This window comes from Branchiostoma floridae, chromosome 2 (genome assembly GCF_000003815.2).
Source record: "Branchiostoma floridae strain S238N-H82 chromosome 2, Bfl_VNyyK, whole genome shotgun sequence".
NCBI classification, from domain to species: domain Eukaryota; kingdom Metazoa; phylum Chordata; class Leptocardii; order Amphioxiformes; family Branchiostomatidae; genus Branchiostoma; species Branchiostoma floridae.
Window position 1 is genome coordinate 25506469 of NC_049980.1, and position 18663 is coordinate 25525131.

Here is an 18663-nt window from a genome sequence, read left to right on the forward strand (position 1 = left end):
CTCAGTTTATAATTGTTTTAAAAGTCTGAGACAGGTTATGTGCTCACCTCACATTCAATAGAGAAAACTATCTGTTGGTGTTTCACCAAGTTTTTGTCCTCACTATTCAACACACCCTACAGACAACAATGACTTGATGTGGGACTGTGGAAATTAACAAATAGTCGTAAATGTCTAATGTTCTTTAGACAGACCTACAGACTGCCTGTAATAACAATCATGGTATTCATTAGCATTGATTTTTTCATATAATCTCAAATATAGTTTTTGAACAACTATTCTAAAGAGTAGGCAGCATTTTAGATTTCTGTAATATACGTTTTCGCTTTAGTTTCTTTGATTAGCAGCTTTGTGGTACAGGCAATTGTCCTGTAATCACGTAGATTTTTTCTAAAACATTTTAAAAATATGCCACTGGCTTTCACTAAGAACTGGCATTTGATCTCACATAAAAGGAGTCACACACTACATGTGCATATAGGATAAAACAGGATTGGCACACCAGTTCAGATGTCTGATTTCACGGACAGAAGCATAAACTGTGACTACAGCTAATAAAATTGTAACGATATTGACCCGCTTTGTGCAGGCTTTTTTCAGGGGAGAGGATTAGAGGCCAAAAAACCTCATAAACCTATGAGAATACAATGTACCCTCTTGAGTCCAGCTTCAATTGGCAACAAAATTTTAACTGTAGACAAGAAGCAGGACATTTTCTACTGGTGTTAAGTTGATACGAAATCTCAGGTCATTTGGCTACCAGCATTATATAACTTAGAATACTTTTTTCCTCCCAATCATAGCCTGACTTGAAAAGCTGGCAGCAGTAAAAGGCTACAACTGGAAATAGGAGTTTATAATTCAGACTTACTGTAAATGCATTTAAGTTTGCGGGGATTTATTTTCGTGGTAGCGTGAAAATGGCATTTTCGCGGTGGTTTTAAGTTCACAGTAGTGCCATAGGCTGTAGTCAAACTATAATGGGAAAATGTTTGGAGTGGTTCTAAGTTTGCCGTGAGGAGGCCACCACAAAAACTGCAAACATTTCTGCATTTACAGCATAGCATTACACATTAACACTTCTGGGGAAAATTTAGAAGTTATTTTTGCTCCTGACTGCTCACCACCCTACTTGCTTGCACAGTCAATCCACTCCCCAGAAGGAGGAGGTCCTGTTGTGCACGTCTCGCTCCCGCTTGACGAAGGACGTGAAGGAAGAGACGCAGTTGCCGATGAAATGTTGCGCCTGGCCCAGGATGTACAGGTCCAGCTGGGGCAGGTGCGGGTTCAGATGGTGAACCTTGACCTGAATGGGACATAAAATACCAATTTGACTGGATTAGTCTCTCTTTATTGCTGCATTGAGAAGATAGGATAATGCGTTTCACATAACTTGAAGGATGGGTCACTTGTAAAGGTCAGGTCACTGATAACAGTGTCAGCATGTGTGCTGTGAGAAGCTGTCATGGTAGTCTCGGGAGATGTGGGTGGCATGTTGCTCAGGGTGAATGTCGCTCAACTATTTTAAGCCTCTTTGTCAGCAGACAGTGATGGCAGGTCAAAGATGCATGTGTCACGGGGGCAAGTTACATGTACGTTTGTATTGAAGCTGGATAAAGCATGTGACACACTAAACTGCCAGAACACACCAGCCAATGTAAATGTATCCAAGGCAACTGGCACCAGTTTTGTGAGACATGACAGTTTTGTGGATATTTTACTCCTGCTTTAGACATCTTGCATGTATCTTTTCCATTCAATCAATGACAAAAAATTCTTACTTAGCCCACATTGTACTTGAGAAATGTATATATGATATAAGCCATGATGCACAAAAGCTCAAATTCTGATTGATGGAACAAATCAGTTTTATGACAGTAAAGATTTTGTACAAAAAAATTTTAAAAATTGGAAGCCAAATGAGTACTTGTGTGCATAGTCCAATATGTTTGTTGACTTTGAATTCTTTCTAACAACACATTAACGTGGCTTTGTCCAGTGGTATTCCAGCAGGGCAGTAACTGGTAACTTTGTACAGAGCAGCCCTGTAAAGAGTGCAATGCATCACTGTTAACGTTATCTAGCTAAGACGAAAAGACTCTGATCGACTCCGCCGGCCCTGTTCAAGGATTAGTCCTAATGTGGCCTGTGAAGCCCGCATCCTCTCTAACACAGAACTACATATTCATTGTAACCTTCACATACCCTTCAGATAACATCTATCCAGCTTTTATCTAATTTTTGTTTGTTCTCTTTACATATCTGCTGGGTTTATACATTAAGAAACTGTATATACACTTTCAGTAGTGTACTAAGAGTAAGATTAATACTCTGGAAGTTATGTGTTCTGAGAACTAAACAAGACAAAATAACCTGGGTAAGATGAAAGTCAGACATGCCAAATAGAGTGTTGCAACAAATCTTATAAAGCCCTTGATACAATTTGTAAGGAAACTTGTTTGCGTATCTGTTCTGTGCACAGCAGAAGGACTTAGTGAGAATTAAAAAGGTAACTATTGGAGAGCAAGATAGCTGACGGGTAAAGGCATATCTGTTACGAACAAGTCTTGTCCTTGCCACAAAAAGCATGCTAGTTGCAGGCCATTAACCTAAAAAGATAAAAGCCTGACAAGATAAAGATCTTTCACATCTTTTCCAGTCAATTCCAGTAATAGTCCTTGGATATTTGGAAGAACAAAGTGTTTCTGCCATTTGCAAATCTCTTCATCCCGTATTCTGCCCGAGTCCATGCCGCGGGCTACATGCTGACGTCTGATGTACAAATCTGAGGCATGGGTCAGCGCTGTAGTAATGATATTCATTGCCTGGGCTAATCCCAAGGAGTAACTCCTCAGGTAATCAATACTTCTGTAATGGTTGTTGAGGGAGAAACCTGCAGGAGAGGTGAGATGTGCGCAGTTGGCAGCCACTAATCACATCGCTTCAACAGGGAAACTCAGCCAGTTGACCTCGTGTCAATAGAATATTCACTTGCCAAACAGCGGGGGTTTTCACAAGCTCCGGGCCGGGCAATCCAGTTAGCTGGAACAATTTTGCCGTAGTTAAAACTGCATGAGGCTCGCATTTACTTTCTGCGCTGGCTTTGTCCTTTTTCAGGGCACATTACGGTTGATAGATGCGGGGTCAAAAGATGCCAGCTCCCTTGTGAGCAAGAAAACTATTCGTGCAGCCTTTAACTTCCCACTTCAAAGTGAATTGCGATAGATAAGTTAACAAAATGATCAGTTGCATTGATGAACATGAGAATATATACAAGGGCACTAGGAGGACATCAACCAACCCCCTTCAAATAGTTCTATTGTTTATTTATGTTCTTTTATGAGAATCTTAGGTATTGAGTCATGTAGGGGATCATATAGAAATAGACATTGTTACTAAAGAACACAGTATTGATCTCAAGAAAGTATTGAACTGGTAAAGTAAGTGTTCCTTCAAAAATGCCAGGCCATAACGAGCTGACTGCTGCTTTATCTTTTGCTGAATTACCAGAGCACTCTCATTTCTGCTGAACAGCATTCATACCAAAGAATAGCTGGTGCTGGACATTGTAGAACAATTTGGTCCTTAGTGCTTAACAGTAACACATCAAACAAGAGCTTTATCATTGTTGCGGAACAGCAGTCACACAATAAAACAGTTATGCTAAACAGCCTTCACACTATGAAACAGACTTACATGTACATTGGTGCTGAACAGCATTCAGACTAAGAGATAGATTTATCCTTGGTGCTGAACAACAGTTTTGCTTAACAGTGTTCTTGCAATGTAACAGGTTTGTCCTTGGCACTGGACAGCATTCACACTACGAAACAGGTTTGTCCTTGGTGCTGAACAGCATTCACACTACGAAACAGGTTTGTCCTTGGTGCTGAACAGCATTCACACTATGAAGCAGGGTTGTCCCTGGTACTGAACAGCATTCACACTATGAAACAGAGTTGTCCTTGGTGCTAAACAGCATTCACACTAGGAAACAGATTTGTCCTTGGTGCTGAATAGCATTCACACTATGAAACAGGTTTGTCCTTGGTGCTGAACAGCATTCACACTATGAAACAGGTTTGTCCTTGGTGCTGAACAGCATTCACACTATGAAGCAGGGTTGTCCCTGGTACTGAACAGCATTCACACTATGAAACAGGTTTGTCCTTGGTGCTAAACAGCATTCACACTAGGAAACAGATTTGTCCTTGGTGCTGAACAACATTCATACTTGCGAATAGCTTTGTCCTTGGTGCTGAATAGCATTCATACAGTTTTGTCAGATAAACTACTCTCCCCTACTAAAGCCTTACCTTCAGAGATTTAAGGTGTTGCTCTAACTCTTCCACCAGGGGGTCATTGTCTGTGGCCACAAACACAAACTTGGCTCTTGTTGCCAGAATGGCATTTTTGGTCTTCCTGAGGATTTCTTCCCTGGATGGGAAGCACATCTTGTGAGTGACGGTCCTGCCAGGCATGATGTCAGTACACTGTGGGGAGGCCATGAAGTTGGATGTACCCTCAACATTGGCACAGGCCCGCTCCTGGGGAAGAATATCAGAAGGTTATTGATTCGATTGTCACTATCATGTGTTTTATACACAAGCTATACTTGTTCTGTTCTGTCAACAATGATGTACTAATACATGTGTCTCTCATTTGTTGTCAATTCCTACAGAAGAACTGATCCAGAAGCACAACTGCAAATAGCATGAATGCAAAAACATAACCCAACTTCATTTTGTCCTTTGTGAAAACTTTTCAACAGAGTACAAGTTATTTCCAACAACCCTGTGGATGTTGCAGTTACCACTGGCTGTGAGAACTATTTTTGTTCCATCTTGTTAAGTGCATGTATTTTACAGAAACGGCTGTTATTCTGAGACTAACTGAAAATGTGATGAAATGGCAGGAAGCTGTAAGAAGTGAAGTGATCCCTTCGCTGGGTAAATGCCCAGTCCTGAGGACTATAACCCAACGGGATGCCTGGCGTCATAGATAGCCTGGCCGGTATCATGTACATGTATGATTCATACCCTTCCATTACACTACCACAGAGTCTAACCTCTAAATGACCACTTTAACATACTCTCAAAATGGAACTGTCGTAAGAAATGCCATGCTGGCAGAAAGAAACACTGTTCTGGAGGTATTGATCAAACATGTTCCATTTTCCCCCTGAGCCTGGGCCTGGGCTTGTAGTACCAGATTACTTCCACTTTGCTGCAGAAAGCTCCTGAAATGTTCAATCAGCGATACATCACAGACCTCTCTCCGCACAACGCAGCGCTCCCAGACTGGTAATATGACTTCACAGGACTACTGATACAATTCCCTGAATATAGCAGTCAGCATCTTGTACGATCTTGTATTGTTAAGGCAGTCACCTTGCACACACTGTGCATGTAGAGATGTCTCTAAATGGAAATTCACCCAATGAAAAGCCATACTGTAAATCGTACTTCACAAAGGGCTATCACAAGTGTGTTTAAAGCCTGTCTTTCAATCAGGAAAATTCTACCTCCATCCATTTACAAAATGCTATTTGCTGTCAGTTCTGAACTTGTCAGCCGGCTCAATGATCTGTGTGTGTCTATCGATTACTTCTGTTAAAAGGATTCTGGCATTTACTTAAGAGGGAAGTCCAAAAGCTTTCCTCTGAAGCTATCTCCCACACAATTAGGTATAGAAACTGTAATATCCAATAAGGAACGTCAATTTTCCAGTAATGTAGATCAAAAAAGAACCTGGAAAGCATTTTTGGTGCTACTCCTCAATTCTTACCACTGAATAATGTTTCAGGCATTCTTCTCTCATAACTCTGAGCTTTCCCTGATAAACGTTGTAACAACATACTATTAGGCACATCACGTAAAAGCTATTCAGACTTGATTCATACAAAATTGATATAGTTACCAAACTCAAAGATAGTGATTCAGTTCAATCATGTTTCACAAATTCCTACGTATACAGCACAAAAATCAAATTGTATTTTAGGATGCTCACAAAATCAGGGCCATTCCTGAGGTGGATGCCAATGTAAGGTCTGCCCTGGAAAGTGGTCTGTATGAAGTCCTGTCCAGGGACGGTGATGGTGGATGTCCACTGTAGGAACTCTTGCAGCTGCCTGTGGGCTGCCTTCATGGGGAAGGATGCCGGGGCACCTTTGAAGGCCAACACTGGATGAGAGGATGGAGGGAACCTGCATGGGGGAATAAAACATGTCTTGTCATGCCCTGAATTAAAATGTCAACTAAAAGGCATACACTCAAATGAATCCGTTACCATGAAAGTTTTAGCTTTGGTGTCGTTTGTGATTGGATTTGTTTTTTAGACAGCATAACTTGAGTAGCTGTGAACATATCTTTTTGATATTTGGTAAGTATTAGAATAAAAGATTGTCAGACTTGATAATGGGCCTCCTAGTGTTTTTTTATGGAGCTTCCAGTTTTGATAACCCTTTACTTTGTGGTTTACTACTTATGCATTTCATTATTCATTGAAATGATATGTTCAGTTCAGTATCACTGCATTTTCAGTATCACACTGCAATTAATACTTTTTTTTTAAAGTGTGGTAAGGTAAAAGGCTACAAAGTTGGTTACAATAAAAAGTTGACAGATGCGAGCCGCAAACTTCCCACAGCGATATCAAATGAGAGTCTCTGTCACAGGAGAAGGCTCTTAAAAAGATTTACAGTTATTGAGCCCTGCAATCCCATCAAAACAATGGTGCAAGAAATTACATGCCCGCAAAACCCGGCATACCTGCCTTCCTCCCCAAAATACCATCTGCACCTCATCTGCGGCACCAACATTCTACCAGATGTGAACTGCCAGAACCAAAGTAATGTGCGCAGATAAATCATCTCCAGCAGGGAAAAACATTCTTCCGTACAAGATTTGTTACGCTACCCAGAAGTAAAATATCCCGGGCCGTGCCATGGATATTTGCCCGGCTCATGAAAAATTCAGGCGACTCAACTTGACGATATGAGATTTGGAGGGTTATCAAGAGTACTTTCGCATGGGAAGAGATCGGGACATGACCACAATTAAACATGAACATAAATCATGCAAAAACTCCGCCATCTAGAACGAACCAGATGCCATGGTAATTATAACGGCGTGTGAAGACAACTGTAACAGTAACTCTGCGTGGATCTGCACATTTACACTGCAGCTGTCAGGTGTAGGCGGCGCTGGCATAATCAGATTAAAGAGTCGACATCGGTAACAATAACGTCCCGTAAGGGGATTAGAGCCTACGAGCAATGATCAACATTCTCGCTGACACTTTGACAGATTCGAGGTACAGAATAATATTTCCCGCCATCCATGCATGATGCAAAGCTATTCATCAGTGTGCAATGGGTAGGGCAATATTGAACTGATGTCATCACAAATCCTATCAGTCACTGCTCGGCTTACGACCTGTCAATCAGGACAGCCCAATCAATACAGTCTACTGCTTTTGGCAAGGAAAGTTTTCGTTTGCATTAACTTTTTTAATTGCAACTTTATAGCATTGTTAAGTGCTTATTTCACTGGCTTCGTGGCCCAACCGGCTCTACCATGAAAAGCAAAACATCAACCTCAGGATGAAATCAGCTGCCTTATTACATGTAGCTTACACAATAAGATCAAGGACGTTATGTAATCAATGTAATAAAGTCCTTGGTAAGATGTACAGATCCTTCTGACACATAATCCTTTGGAAATTTGAATCAAACCATGCAAAATATCTTTTAAAACCAATCTATTATAATGCAATAAGCTTATTGGACAATTGAGATTTTTTTTAGAAACACAACTTAAGAAGATTTTAAGAAACAGATCATAGAAAAGCATACAGACTTTCTCACTTGCTAGTACTTACTCTTTGGTCCAAGCCTCTGTCTGCTGGTACGTGAACTCATAAAACACAAACTCATCAAAGTCCACACCCAGGTGGTCCCAAAATGGCCCAAATGGGTTCCCTGCAAACAACACAATAAAATGTGGAACAATCACTCTTCTATAATGAACATTGTCAAGGAATCTGACACTTTTGTTGGTCAAACAGTTCCTCTGTGAAAATTCAAGCGTCCGAAACTGCCCGGACGGCGTCTACAAGCGTCCAATGGCGTCCGAGCGCGTTTCAGACGTTCTGGACGCGTTCATTCCCGTCCGAAACGGCCGCGGACACATCGTGAGCGTCCGTGCCGTTCTGTCAGTTTTTATTTTGAACGCCCGTACGGCTGAAAGACCTTCCATTGCCGTCGGAGACGGCCACTGATGGGGCTATAAAATACTTAGTCACCCGACGCCGGCAGACGGCTGCGTCTTTTCTTATGATCCCCACGGGAAACATGACGTTTTAACTTCTGCACATGCGCCAATTTCAGCGGGTGAATTCGAATTTCAGACCGTTGAACACTCCGGCGGTTGCAGGACTTATGTTCAGAAGGTGACTATTTCTGTGGATTTCATGTCCGTTTGTTAAATTTTGCGCACTTTTGGACCAAGGACTTCACGTCTAGACGTAGCAGCTGATGTTTGTACGACATTGTGCTGAGGTTGGGTTTACGGCGATGACTGTATCCGTTATTTATACTAAAAAGAATGTACAAAAATTATTTGTCGTGCGCCGACAAGGGGGAAAAATTATACTACTTACTCGAAGCAGCAAACCTTGGACAGCAGAAATCACAGATGTGACAGAGTCGTCAAAAGAAGCAGCGGTTCTTCCGTTAGCTGATTGTCGATACTTTGCAGGCGCCGGTAAGTGAATACTTCGCATTTTATTCTAATTTTTTGTACATTCATCTGTTGCAAAGTTTACCGACGACTTGTTGTTACGGGTGCCCTCCCCACATACGCGAAGAAATGATAAAATTTAGGATCTTGTTTTGATGCCACAAAATAAAAAGAATTATGAACACGTTGTAGAATACTTGTAAAAAATATCTGTTGTTTCTATTAAGAATGATAATGCTGTTAAAATGTAGATTTAGACAACAGATAATGAGATAGCACCTACCGATTTTGCCGGTGCCAATCAAAATCTTAGTCGGCTCTTCCAACTACTTGGGGTTAGGAGCTTATGAAACGGAAGACTTTAGTTCGCTACCTCGAAATAAAAAAAATGACTTATGATCTTTGTAGAAAATTTAACGTTATTTCACATTTATATATCCAGTCTTTAGCAAATACTGGTGCAATTAAAATTTACGATAGAAAATTTCAAACGTCCTGTATTTACCCTTGATGTTATGTGGGCTCGTCCATTCTGATGTAACGTGTCGGCACGGCGGCACAAAAAGCCGCGGACACGATTGAAGGCCGGATTGAATTTCGTACATGTAGCAAAGTTGATTAAACGCCGCGGAGTACGTGTAAACAATTTACGAAGAAATGTGTTCAAGTTGTGTTTGATTTTAGCTAAACCTGACGGCCCGGTGGTGGGTGGTCTTCTACAATTCACTGCCTGGCTGAATATTTGTTTGTTTGGTATGTGGCAACGCTAAATGTCCCAACAGGCCATAAAATTATATCCGTGACCGGACGGCGTCAGAAACGGCGTCCGGGCAGCCGTCTACGCACGTTCCAAATTAAATGCACCGGCCCGTTATGAGTTTCTACCGTACTGCCTGACTAACTAAAACTGTGTCTTGAAGAAAAAATATTTTGCTAGGAGTTTGGCCCAGATATTAACCTTTAATAATATAGCGATGACAGCCTCTTGGCCTTTCATTCCATTTTCTGTCGAATTTTACGATCTGTACCCCCCGTGGGAAGGCGTGGTGGAGGCTACCGCCCGTACCAGCGGCCTGGATTACGCCGTTTATGCCCGTCGCAACCGGCGTCCGATCCGTCCCAGCAGCCTGGATTACGTCATTTACGTCCGTCGCAATCGGCGTCTGGTCCGTCCGCAGAGACGTCTGTTCCCAGCGGGGGGCCCGCCCGACGGAGCGCGGGAGCGTCCGGCTGCCCGCTTTCAGACGCCGTCTCGGACGTCCCGAACGTCCGACCGGACGCGTCTAAAGTGCCAATCTAGACGCGTCCAAGCGTTTGTTATGCCGTTCGGACCGTCTTGGACGTTTCGTCGGGCGTTCAAAAGCCCGTCCCATGCCGTCCGCCGCCGTAACCGTCCAAAGCGTCCCAATAATTTAAGACGCCTTGGACGGTTGTCGCAAACGGCGTTTCGCCGTCTGAGACGCTTGAATTTTCACAGAGGTTGGCTCCTTAGCAATAATACAAAGTTGGCTACTTTGCAATATGATAATCGTATGAAAGGACAAGAGTCAGCAAATTACATTATATCCTTATCGCATTTCACATCAATTCTGTCCTACAAAAATGCAGTCATCATTAGCATAAGCTTTTAAACTGTCTGGCATTATCCAGTCAACACAACATGGCAAACATCTCATACAAAATGTTGACATATGGTCTGGGGGAACATGTTTGACCTTATGATTTAGCTTAAATACCAATAGAGACAGGGAAGGCTTAAATGGAATATCCACTGTGATCACTGTGATTCAACAGAAAAAACACAGCCTATTCATCAAGATATGAGTGGAAATGACTTTGCAAAATCACAGTTGGAGGAAAGCCCTACAACAAACTGTTCAGCACTGATAACACAGATGTACTCTTCATGGGGCTCCTGTTATCTTGTGTTTTTTGTGTCCTTTTCTTTTCCTCAAATCCTGTTTGCTACACAGAACAATGTAATCTGTGTAATTGAAACACAAACAGATTACCTAATTTCACCTTACTCACTGACATAGGAAGAGATCAAGGATACCACATTGCTGTGAGAGAACGAGGTAACATAGAACAATCTTAACTCAAACGTATCCAAAGAACTTCTTCAATGATCAGTGCAAGTGGATTTGTTATCACAGCACAAGAGAGTTTTTTCTTTGACAGCAAGTTTGGAATTTCTTCAGCTATTCATACCTCTGTGAAATATTTATAGATTTTGTGAATTCCTTGTTTTATTCATTAATTGTGAATTTTTTGCAAATTCTCTTTCCTCCATTTTCATGCCTTACTATGGGACTTCGGATCCAGACCTAGCCTGCTGCACCATCCTCTCTTCAAATCCTGCAAGTTTCCAGTCGTACCATTTTTCCGACACATATCCTGCCAATCCGCAATATTAAGATAACAGACATACTAGGACAGACGAACAGGGACCGAGAACAATACCTCCTTTTCACAGGGATAACAAGGCCGTCAGCAACAACACCAACAAGAGACATTGTGCCTAACAAGGTGTGACCCAAATTCCCTACACAGCAATTTGCTTGATAGGAACCATTTAACCCATGACCTGTCAGCCACACTCAGGTGTGAGCCCCACCAGACGGCATATCACCTTAACTCAGGTGACTCTTCTTCTGTTCAGTAACAAAGGAGGCATACATTATTCACCACCACAGCAGGTGTACTGTTGAGTAGGGAATACTAGCTGAGGCTTTTGTATGTCAAGGTTATAATCTCATAAGTGCCTTCAGGAAAATATCTCCTTGCATCAATACTAATCCCAGTTGACATTACAATGTTTGTTGCAGCATTTTGATTTGAATTCCAAGGATTACATATTAAAAAAATGTTTTCTTCATACAGATTGACGATTAGTTGCCTTGAGTGTAACATACAGCATTGTAACTTGGTAGAAATCAATGGAACATGATAGGACTGTAGATTCATTTGAACAATTCTTGTCTCCTTTAATTTGTTACTTCAGAAAGAGTTCATTTGTATGATTACTGATAATCTAAACTGTGGATGACGACAAGCTCTGAAGGTTGGCACTGTGTTCCAACACTGTCTATAGGTATCCCCTGGGCAATGATCAAACAACATGTTACCTAGCAACATATCCCTATTATTCTATACCAGCATTGTCTGGGAAATCGATACAGACTGTCTGACAGAGAAACAAGCTTATTTATGATTCATTGTTACTAAACGTTAGGCTCAGACATCAAAACTCATTTGGTTCGGGTAGATATTGAAAATAGAATTCAGCAGACATCATTATATCTTGTCGTGAGTGTGAGTTACAGATTGTTATTTGAAGTAAGTGACTGCTCTTAAATGACTTCGTCTTTGGGAGCTATAATAAACATGAAGAATTAGACTTTCCCAAACGGGAAATTGGATAGGACCCCACGCAGAGAGAGACTTCCTGAGATGACAAGGTGGAAATAACACATCAATCCCTCCTGACAAAGGAGGCAACTTTTGACAAGATTAAGGAGAGAGGACGACAGACGTAGTAGATTTTCCATACCAACCTCCCTTCTTTCTATTTTGTCTTGGTCACTGCGGCTGTTTGCAGTGGCCCTTTCATTCTATTCAAATTTCCGATTTCAACTTTCCTATTTTACCTAATCAGCATTCATTCTACATTATCACTGTAAGGCCAGTTGTGGACAAGATAATTTGCAGGTAAGATTGGTCAGTGAAATGTTAGGAGCCCCATATTGTTAGTAGGAACCTCCACAACCTTGATCAAGATGATCACATACACTGAACATTTTGGCATGAAATTTTCTGGTATAGAAAATATGATGGTACAGTACTAGGGAAGAGTGCCAATGTTGCAAAACAGGCTGACAACACTTAAAAAGAGCTGAGTCCTTATTGCGTCTGTTTGGCTTACCTTCCTTCATGCCACATTTAGCATTGGTGTCCCGTCGGTTCCTCCAGCAGTAGCCTTTTCTCCTGCCAGGTGGCCAGTGGACAGGTGCCAGCTGCTCCAGGAAGGCCTCCATGCTGACTACTCTGTGGTATGACTGTAACGGCTCTACCTTGAACCACTCCGAGAATGGCACATTCCTCTGCAGGAAATATTATAGGCAAAAAAACAGTTACTGATTAGAAAATCGTATAATGTTACCTTATAAGCCATTCACCTTCATTTGGGACTTTAATACAGAAAATAGAAGCAACAGCAGCAGAAATGATAAAGAAGTTTGCACCCTACATGCATAAGTCAATCCATGAGTTTAACACTGGTATATTCCCGATATCAATGTCATTTTGTGGTCAATATGGCTTTAAAAATGTCTCAGGATGTCTCAAGATGTATTTTGTTAAGTATTGTTTTGTTCGCAGAAAGAACAACACATAGAATGTGAGCACACCTCAGTAACCCTGCCATCCCTTGCTCACCATAACCAATCTGTGGTCTCACCTGTCTTTCATAAGTCAGCTTCTAAGTTTGAATAAAAATCCCTTACAGGTATGACCCTGGTAAATGTGTGACTGAACACCTGAGGCAGTGCCATTGCATCAACAAGGAAACCCGGTCCCAGTATGAATCACGCTGGAAATTCAGGAAAAACAAATTTTGTAAATTCTGTGTAGACATTTGCACTTAAGGTTAATAATATTCAAAATGTGATGTATATACAGCATTAATACATTCCAATCTCTTGATATGATTGCTCATACCCAACTTTGTTGCAACTAACATGAGATGTGAGCCGAGTGGTTGGGAAACCATTTTCCAAATTTAGCAGACACGATTTCAGCTTAAGATGCAGTCCACAACTGATTAGCAAGTAGCAAAAGACTGAAGTTGTGGAAGCCCATTAAATGGAAGAAGGGTTTTGCTTCCTAATTGGTTTTGTTATCTCTCTCCGCTTCACTCCTCTCCCTTACGTGGTCAGGATCAATAATTCTACAGTGAAATAAATGACCCATCCTATTGCCCTACAATTGATTTGAAGTAAGTTCAGAGGCGCCAAAAATGACTTTTAATGTAAAGGGCATACTTTGTGCCAGCTGATACGTGCAGCGATTCCAACATGTATCACAGCAATGCTTCTTTCATTAGACATCTGTACGGCTACTAAGAGAACCACTATCTGCAGCACCAAGGACAGGACCAATCCATTTAAAGGACAAAGTATTTTGCCATGCATCTTTAAATTTGCCATAAAAAAGGGAGAATTTTCAATAAATCAACGGGTTTGAATTTTTCTGTTAGGAAACAAGGGGAAATAGGTGCTACTCACAATAGCTTTCATCTGCTATGAGACCCGCCCATCTACTGTGTAAAAGTTTGTGCTGTAGCTGAACTTTTGCTTGATGATGGAAATTTAAAACTGTTGCACAAAGAATAGTTATGAATAAGGCACAGCCTTTAGTTCAAACTTTACACTATGACTACCAATGAAGCATTTCTACAAGTAACCCCCACAGCTACATGTACCAGGTCAGTGCAGTTTCCTATACAACACCGTCCATAGGGATGAAAAATATAGAAATGCAGCCTTACATCAGTCCTCCATGGAGGTAGGGCCAGTGTTCTGTTGACTGCCTTTGCGAATGCCAGGCCCCCCAGGAAATGCTCGGCTTGGTTTCCAAACCTCCCTGCAATGTTAATGAAGACATGGTAAGAGAAATGGCAGCCTTGACGTAGGAAGTCACTAATTTACTCCCTACATGAAGGGAGCGTGAAATTACCCATTTAAAAGTAATCAGGGCACTGTCAGCCTGACATTTTTAATAGAATTTTATGGAGTTGGCCAAAAGGGAAGGTGGAAGGTCTCAGCCTCATGGAATAATCTTGCCACTTTATATAATATTGGTCATGGCAACAGGAGGCAGGATGTTAACTAAAGCATAACAAAGTGCTGGAAGTTAAATATGTTCCAAACTTTTTTCTGTACGTACCTTTATCTGAAGTGAATCTATAAAAAGGCTATAGTTTTTCCAATTTTAAAATCTCCCTTTAAGAATCATTCATTGATCCTATCCTCATTCTTTAACATATTTGTCTCTCAGAGTCATAACAATATTCGGTAACAATTCTAAGTAATGGGGTAAGGTGAAAAAATTAAATACAATTCCTCATCATATTTAATGCCACACATATCAAATATCACTGTAAAACTCATTGGAAAAAAAGTGATTTCATAAAAGCTAAAAGATCAGATTCTTGTCCCAAATTCTTGGTAATTTGCAGAATTTCACAATTTTGCTTTTGTACATGTAATACTGCTACCCAAATCCCAGGCTACTGTGGTCCTGCAGGGCAGCGAGTGATTACCACACCACGTAGGTGCAAAACTATGCCTAACCACAGCTGCAACATTTTACTGAACCTCAGACAAACCAGAGGGATCAAGGCTGAATGCATGCATGGCTTGGTTATCCATTCCTATAAACAGCTGAGGGCTATTTGTCATTCCAAGTTCCTTCTGTACTGACGGATAACTCCAGCAAGACCTGCTCAGCATGCAGATCTCTTCGGGAGGATGAAAATGTCACTTTCTGTGCAGAGTAGAGATAAAACCCCCAAGCTCCTTTCCTTTGCTCCCTGTAATAGGTCCATTTAGAGTACACTGTACCTGATGATAAGCCCTACTGGTCTTTTGGATGGAAAATTCAGGACGGTTCCATGAATAGAAATGAAAGGCAGTTAGAATAACTTCATGAATAAAGTCAACAGTTACACTCATTATGATGCAAATCCGTTTAAGACGTGCAACAAATGAATCATTTTGGAAAAAGGGCTAAACGGTTTAAGTACTGGAACCAGATTCAAAATGCACCTGTTCATAAAACTACAATTTTTATTATACCACAGAATCCAATATTTGATATAGATATACCTTTCTACAGTTAGAATATATGTGCAGACATTCTCTCATACAAAAATAGATTACCTTAATAGTAATGTTTAACAACTATCCTCTAAAAAACAAGTAACTTTGTAATGAAATATGAAAATTTGTAGAAAAATGTTGATTTTTCTCATTCTATCAAATTTATCTATGGTCCCTTCAGACAACTTAGTACTTAAATTTCCAAGGGAGGCTTACAAAACCATAACAAATGATTTAATCAGAAAAATAATTTCTGACATAGGAGTGAATGAATGACAAGTTCACAATAATATAGCATAAAATGGTAAACATCCATTCTGGATCAATAAATCATACAAAAACTCAAAAGAATGACAACTCAAGGTTCTTATGATAAACATACACATACACCTTTGTTTGAAAATTTACCTCAGCTGAGAGTACAAAATACATTCTCAATGTTTGAAGTTTTTCACACCCACACTTGATCATTGCCATGGTACTGACAAATTAGTTTCCACATGCACGCTTCTTTAGGAAAAATAGATTTAACATAATTTCAGCACAGATTCACATAAGTATAAGTAAATACTACATATTCCTTACCAGCTTCAATAATCTTCTATTTTCATTAATCAAAAATGTGTCTGTGACATCATTCTTACACTGAACTTATACACACTGGCTAAGCAATCTTCAGGGTGAAGAGCCATGTTATGTGTTTGTTATGTTAGCAAGGGCAACAGGAATAAACATCCAAGGATTTTCCAGAAACATTCCACACTATGTCAGTATGTCAGTATGTGGTCACTTAGCAGCATTTGTTGGTTGTCATGAGATTTGCACACCTAAACAGACTCAAAGGGAAACTGGATCAACTAGAGTTCGGCGACCTCATACCTCCATGAAAATTTAGAGCTTTTGTAAATTTCATGCAATTGACTAAGACATTAACATAATTTATGCATGGTGTTGTTCATCATTGACAAACGTACACATGTCACAATTATAAAATTCCCATTATTAATCATAAAGCGGTTTTGCAATTTTTACATAAATTATGCAAATAAGTTCCTCATTATCATATTTGGTATCTGCTTATATTCCACCTATCATATTAACATGTGTTACATTTATTGAAGTCCAGTTATTGAAAACAATGGAATTATACAATTTCCTCATTAATCATGCAAATTAACTCCTCATTTGCATAACATGCATGTCATTATGAACATCTTTGCCTAAGCTACCTGCATACCTAAAATGTAGGCGATCCGTCAATCCTTTCTGCAGTTATCCTCTTTGGAATGTCTTGACAAAAACGCCCCTGCAGTTCCACAATTAAATGTTAGGGGACTGAAACTTGCCTCATTTTGTCATCACACTAAAAGCTATCTACCACTTAAATGTCACGACCATATCACGTACCGGACAAGAGATACATTGAAAAAACTGCTATGATAGAATATTCTCATTAATTATGCAAATGTACTCCTATTTTGCATAATTAGTATTTTATCTTGTACAACATTGTCTAAGGTACCTACATACCAAAAATCATGAAAATCCATTGTTCCCTTCTTGAGTTATCCTCGTCAAAAGTTTTTGACAAAAATACCCCTGCTATCCCAAAACTTGACGCTAGGGGGCCCAAACTTATGTCATTTCTTCCTGAGCACAAGAGCTATCTAATACTTAAAAATAGCATGTTCAGAACACAGACATAGCAAAACCGGAAGTTGCGCTGCAGTACCAAGGTCATACACCAGGGGGCCCAAAATTGACCTTGACCTTCGTCTTCCCAACCCCTACCCACATACCAAATATCATCGTAGTCCATCAAGAGGTTCTCAAGTTATGCTGACCACAAATATGCGGACACACAGACACACACACACACACAGACACACACACAGACACACAGACAGACACACTCAAAACTATACCTCCATTTTTTCATGGAGGTAAAAATGGTTCAAAAAGACCTCCGGGTGATACCCAGCTGTAGTGTGTTTGGAATGTAAGTTGACAACTGTAAGATTCACATGTTACTTAACTTCCAATCAAAGAGAACAAAAACACAAACTGATAGATATTGTTACACACCATCATCAAACTTTCATGATGAAGAATACACCTGTCTCATAGGTGAATTGAATAAGAAACACGTTTTTCTTCACATGTTCATGCACTAACAATGGCATGACTTGAATTCCCAAGTGTATTATAGAGACCCATTGAGGTCCGGCGTGGAGTGGCGTGGCTTAACAGCTCACAGTGTAATTTGGCTTTGTTCTGAAACAATGATATCTATTCATCATTAATCATTAATATACAAGAGGTAATTGATTGGCATTTAGCATCTAATGGTGGGTCACGCAAATGAGTCCATAACAATCACAGGCAATCGTGCGGGTTGCATGATGAAGTCTTGAAGTGGGCGTGAGCTAGTCTGAGTAACGAACGTAAATTTTTAACGGTTGGTCTGCTAAAATGTTACCACTGAAATTACCCGCAATTGCGCTTAATGAGACAGGTATGTTTTCCGTATCAATTTCACCCAAATAAAATAGTTCTGTCCAGTCCCCTTTTGATAAGCTGCGGTTTGATTTCGGACACCTGCCACGGCTCATTTACTGCAAGGTTACTGTGCCATATGTCTTGTGTAAACCCACTTAATCTTATCGTCTCAAGTTACAGGCTGTTTCGCAAGAAGTCTATAAAGAGCGGTCGGAAAGTTTCTGACAAGGACTCAACAAGTAATCACTGCACTCACCCATACACGGACAGAATAAAACATATCCGTTCGGATCCCATTCCAATCTAGGCTTCGCCACTCCCACTTTCAGCGCTCCTTCCACCCCGAAAACTTCTGCACCGTTATCCAAAACAACCCCCGGGACTTCCGGGTTCGCCTCCGCGGCCTCCAACTCGCTCTCTCCCGATAGCTCTCCCGCGAAGAGCAGCGCCGCCACGAACCAAAGATACATGGCTGATTACCCGGCGGAGATTGATCTAACGGGCGCTGTGTGCAGGTTCTCGGCGGCAGGCTGTGGACGTGT

General features: G+C 40.7%; 1 protein-coding gene across 1 annotated transcript; it reads right to left on the reverse strand.

Annotated features, from left to right (window-relative positions):
- Positions 1-252: 252 nt before the first annotated feature.
- On the reverse strand, positions 253-18636 carry LOC118410121 (GDP-fucose protein O-fucosyltransferase 1-like). The gene is made up of 7 exons (XM_035811640.1): positions 18378-18636; positions 14290-14384; positions 12667-12844; positions 7882-7981; positions 6010-6205; positions 4317-4547; positions 253-1306 (listed from the first exon to the last, which is right to left on the reverse strand). The coding sequence occupies exons 1-7, from the start codon at positions 18589-18591 to the stop codon at positions 1145-1147; spliced, it is 1176 nt and encodes a 391-aa protein (XP_035667533.1). The 5' UTR covers positions 18592-18636; the 3' UTR covers positions 253-1144.
- Positions 18637-18663: the final 27 nt, after the last annotated feature.

Excerpts from the sequence above, each read along its gene's own strand:
- LOC118410121 (XM_035811640.1), bottom strand. The coding sequence starts at position 18,591 with ATGTATCTTTGGTTCGTGGCGGCGCTGCTCTTCGCGGGAGAGCTATCG. Across the intron at positions 12,845-14,289 it reads TACCTCCATGGAGGACTGAT|AGGAATGTGCCATTCTCGGA; the intron begins GTAAGGCTGCAT and ends TATTTCCTGCAG. Across the intron at positions 4,548-6,009 it reads TCAGGAATGGCCCTGATTTT|GAGCGGGCCTGTGCCAATGT; the intron begins GTGAGCATCCTA and ends ATTCTTCCCCAG.